The sequence below is a fragment of the Rhincodon typus genome, chromosome 40, assembly GCF_021869965.1.
Source record: "Rhincodon typus isolate 14 chromosome 40, sRhiTyp1.1, whole genome shotgun sequence".
NCBI lineage: Eukaryota > Metazoa > Chordata > Chondrichthyes > Orectolobiformes > Rhincodontidae > Rhincodon > Rhincodon typus.
The window spans coordinates 3,210,972-3,215,495 of record NC_063371.1 but is presented as its reverse complement, the minus strand read 5'-3'; the positions used below and the strand labels follow the sequence as shown (position 1 = coordinate 3,215,495).

Here is a 4,524-nt window from a genome sequence, read left to right as displayed (position 1 = left end):
CTCACACACTCGCTCCCGCACTGACACACACACTGACTCACACACTCGCTCCCGCACTGACTCACACACTCACTCCCGCACTGACTCACACACTCGCTCCCGCACTGACTCACACACTCACTCCCGCACTGACACACACACTCGCTCCCGCGCTGACTCACACACTCGCTCCCGCGCTGACACACACACAAACACAGACGCACCAACACAGGCGCGCGTGCACACACACACACACACACACTTACGGATGCAGTCAGTGGATGGTTAAACAGTGTTCGTGCATCGCCAACATCCCCCATGTCCTGTGTGAGATTCCTGGTGGTTATTGCTTGTTGAAGTGTCATGATCTGCCACAGAATGTATACAGAAAGGCTGATGCAATGTTATCCTTTCTCAGGGAACTGGAATATATCCTTAGGCAGGATGTGCTGCCCATGGGGGGGCGTTCTATAGAATTTGACCACAATGAGCTCCAAGGATTCGAGAGATTACACCAAATAAGATTGCCTTTGCTGTAATTTGGAAGATTGTAACTGGGGGATGGCACGGTGGCTCAGTGGCCAGCACTGCTGGGCTCACAGCATCAGGGCCCTGGGTTCGATTCCACCTTTGGGTGACTACCTGTGCAGAGTTTCCGCATTCTCTGTGCGGTTTTCCTCCAGTTTCTCCTGACTGTCCAAAGCTGTGCAGGACAGTGGGAAGTATTGGTCATGCTAAATTGCCCTGTTATGTGCAGGCTGTGTGGATTGGCCATGGGAAATGCAGATTTACAGGGATAGTGAGTCTGGGTGGGATGCTGTTCAGAGGGTCAGTGTGCACTCGGTGGTCCGAATGGCCTGCTTCTCTGATAATTGATTCAACTGGTCTGATCACTGTGTTAGCGGGAGTAGTTCAGGTAGATAGAAGTGGGTTCCTCTGCTCAGGCAGTTTAGGGAACATGGTCTAAACATTCAAGATAGATCTCTCCAGAGTGAGGTTAGGAAGCATTTTTACACTCAAAGATCAGTTGCAAGTTTAGAACTGCCTTCCACAGAAGCGAGTTTATGTTTGCACTCAGGCTGATAAATGACAATGATGAGAAATGCCCGCTGTCCCTTAATTTAAAGTTTATAGGTGCATTCTTGAGTTTTAAATTCTTTACTGGACACTTTTACACAATGAGTTTCAAGTTTTTTAAGAAGAAATCGAGTTTAACTCAGTAATGCCTCTGTCCAACATTTCAGCTGGTGAGTGGGTGCACAGCAAGATCCCAAAAACATCAATGACCAGGCAATCTGTTGTTTTTATCTGATTGGTTCTTGTTGTTGTGACACTGGGAAGAGCTCCCTGTGGAGAAACAGTGCCCGCTTTCTCCCCCTCACAGTTGTGATGGCTTAGACAGTTGCGGAGTGGGATTCGAAACCATGACCTCTTTGCGCCACAGACCCACAGCCACCGCTGTGTATCCACTTTCCCCTGCCACTCCGCTGCCACTCCACCTGGGATTTCACCTCCATATCATCCTGCCCCGCACTGCGACCACATGCCACTACTTCCGGAAGCCAGTTGCATTGATGCCCTTTTTTAAAGGAGGACTGTTACCCTCTCTCTCTCCTTTTCTCCGTCCACAGAGACAAGAGCTACGGAAGGTCGAGGCAGAAGGTTTACCAATTGGGAGCGGATTCCTGCTGACGGAGGGTTCGTGGTGCCCAGTTTAAGCAGCATCTTTTACTTGGGGACCATGGGGTGGGAGAAGAGAGAGAGAGAGGGAGAGAACGCCCATGCGTTTGCATCGCCGTGGGCACCGTGAGCGGAATCGCACAAAGGCTTATATACCAACCACTTCTACTCGGAGTACATCCTCACCGTTTACTGGCTCAGTCTAGCCCCGGTCTCCTCCATTAGTAGAATGTAGCATTTCTGGGCTAAATAAAATGGAGAATGGAATAGCAAAAGCATTGTAAGTTTTTATTTTGGTGGCACACGAGGCCCAGTAGGTAAGTCACACTGCTCCCCAGTAGCTTGGGACTATACTCATTGGAATTTAGAAGAATTGGGGGGGGGGGGGGGGGGGCGGTATCTTATAGAAACATATAAAATATGAAGGAATGGAGAAGGTAGAAACAGGGAGGACGTTCTCGCTGATGGGTGAAACTAGAACGAGGGGGCATAGGAGGCGGGGAGCAGATTTAGGACTGAGCTGAGGAGGAACTTCTTCACCCAAAGGGTTTGCAAATCCGTGGAATTCTTGGGCCCAGTGAGGTAACCTCGTTGAATATTTTCCAGGCAAAAGACAGGTTTTTACGGAATTAAGGGCGATGGTGAGCCTGATGAGGCAAATCTTTGTAGGAGTCTCTCTTTGCGGTGGTATGCTTTTCTTTTCTTAAAAGTAAAAGTGGTCAATAAACTTGGCTTAAACATTTTCACAAAAGGTTCGTTTTTATTCAAAGGGAAGGCAGAAGTTTCAAGGTTGAAAACCAGCTGTTAGTTGGCACCTCTTCGGCACAACTGGCGCAAGGGGGAATGACCGAGCTAGCGGTGTTTTTTGTCGTGCCTGCTATGTAGCCTGGCATCCGTGGGTGCCATCTAACCGTTGGCTCGGAGAGACTGACCTGAGCAGCAGGCGAACTGGGCAGGCAAGGCTCCTGAAGAAGGGAGTGGGTTGGTCCAAGTTAGCTGGGTTCGGTGCCATCGCAAAGGGGGTGGGGTGAGTGGGGGGTGGCATCGCCTGAGCATATGAGTGGGTAAAGCTGTAGCTGACAGATTTTAATGGGCGAGTCGGCTTTAGAACCAAAGACGGTCAATCTGATTACTTTCTGAATGCAAAGACACAGGGAAACGTAGAAATGACAGAGACAGACAGATGAAAAGACTGTAGATATTGTTGAATCAACCTCCTCGGAGACGTTACAGGAGCAGTAGGCGGGTCTTGAACCTGGGGCTCCTGGCTTAGAGGAGCAGACACTATACCACAGTGCCACACGATCCCGCAAGAAAGCGATCTCTTTGGAGATGCTGAGGGGGCAGGTAAAAACAAAAAATATTCAAGGCAGTTCAGGGACTTCAAGCCTTTTTCGCCTCAAGGAGTCAGAGCTTTTAGGAGTCTTAAAGACCCAGGTTCGATTCTGGGTGGGGGAATTGTCTTTAGTTCTGGTCACCGTAACTGAGGAAGGGTGATGACTGGGATCGCCAGAATAATACAAAATCTTCCTCTCTGTGTCTCTCTCCTATTTCCAATCGACAAACACTTCCAGGCCTCTGGAAATTTCTGAACCGAAATCGTCAGGTCTTCCTGTATCGCCAGGCCAGGGCTAGGGTTAAGGTCCAGGTGTGTCGTCAGCTGGACTGATGTATGCGGAGGATCGAGGGGCAGAATGGCCTCCTCCTCCTGGGGCTGCAGAACAACGAACGGAGCAAAGCGAATGACCGGCTCTCCTGGAGCGGTTTTAACTTCATCGACGGAAGAAGAAAGGCCTTGTTCCCAACAGTCAGGGGAAAACGCCAAATCTCCGTGCATGTTTTACCAGGGTGCGACGCGCTGGTGTCGCTGCCAAATGACGATATAAACACAGGAGCTGTCGAGTGCTGCGTTCCTTTCTGTTCCGTGCAGCCCACAAGTAACCCTGGTTAATGTTATACCGCTGCAGTGTGACTGAGAACAGAACACGTTCAGAAAGGACCAGTGTCCAAAATGGCAGCAAACCAACATCAGGGTCAAAGGGAGAAACGATCACCGACCCAACAATTTGGATATTTCTGCTCTATTTTCCCCTCCTCACTTCTGAGAACACAGTCACTACTTTAATTTGAAGCTGTTGGGTTGGGGGGGGGTTGGGAGATCAGACATGGGGAAAGTCGTCTTGCCTTGCGGTTTCCACGGCAACCACTCTCTCGCTGTCACCCGCCATTTTTGACAGCTGGGCCTCGATGGGACCCAGCACGCACCGCTCCCCACACCCCACCCCCACCCTTACTTTCTTGTTTGAAAAGGTAAGGGAAGGAAATTCCCAGCTGAATGCCCAACCTCTTGCCCGATCCAGGGTGACCCGCAGCTAACGGGCCTCGTCGAAGCGGATCTCTCGTCCCGCGGCCTGTAGGCCCGAGGCTTCAGTGGGAGGAGGGGACCGTGTTGTAGAGGGACATGCTCCTCCTGTCAGAGCCTGTATAGGTTAACGGGCCGTTCCCCAAACCCCCCCCCCCCTTTAACAATCTGGGTACTTATTGGCTCACCTGGCATTTATTGCCCGTCTCTGGTTGCCCCGAGCTAGCTTAAGCCAGCACCCTGGCCCAGGGCTGACTGGGGTTAATTGTTGAACTATGTGTAGATGATGACTATTAAACTGGACACTCACTTGAGCACTGCCTTTCTCCCCCCACATAGGCTGAGACTGTGGCCCTGAGGTAAAGCAGCATATGCCTGGGATGTGTATTACAGAATGCCTACAGTGTGGGAGCTGGCCCGTCGAAGCACATCCCATCCAGACTCATCCCCCGTGGCTAACCCACCTAACCTGCACATCCCTGGGCCTATGGGGTAATATAGCA

At 50.9% G+C, this 4,524-nt stretch overlaps 1 protein-coding gene across 2 annotated transcripts in view; it reads left to right on the top strand.

Moving 5' to 3' along the window:
- Nucleotides 1-1,934, top strand: part of sb:cb288 — a 22,964-nt gene extending 21,030 nt beyond the window's left edge. For both annotated transcript variants that reach the window (XM_048618725.1, XM_048618724.1), the window contains exon 5: nt 1,611-1,934. In XM_048618725.1, the coding sequence (XP_048474682.1) occupies nt 1,611-1,671 (61 nt within the window). In that variant the 3' untranslated portion in view covers nt 1,672-1,934. The remainder of the gene's footprint in view (nt 1-1,610) is intronic.
- Nucleotides 1,935-4,524: the final 2,590 nt, after the last annotated feature.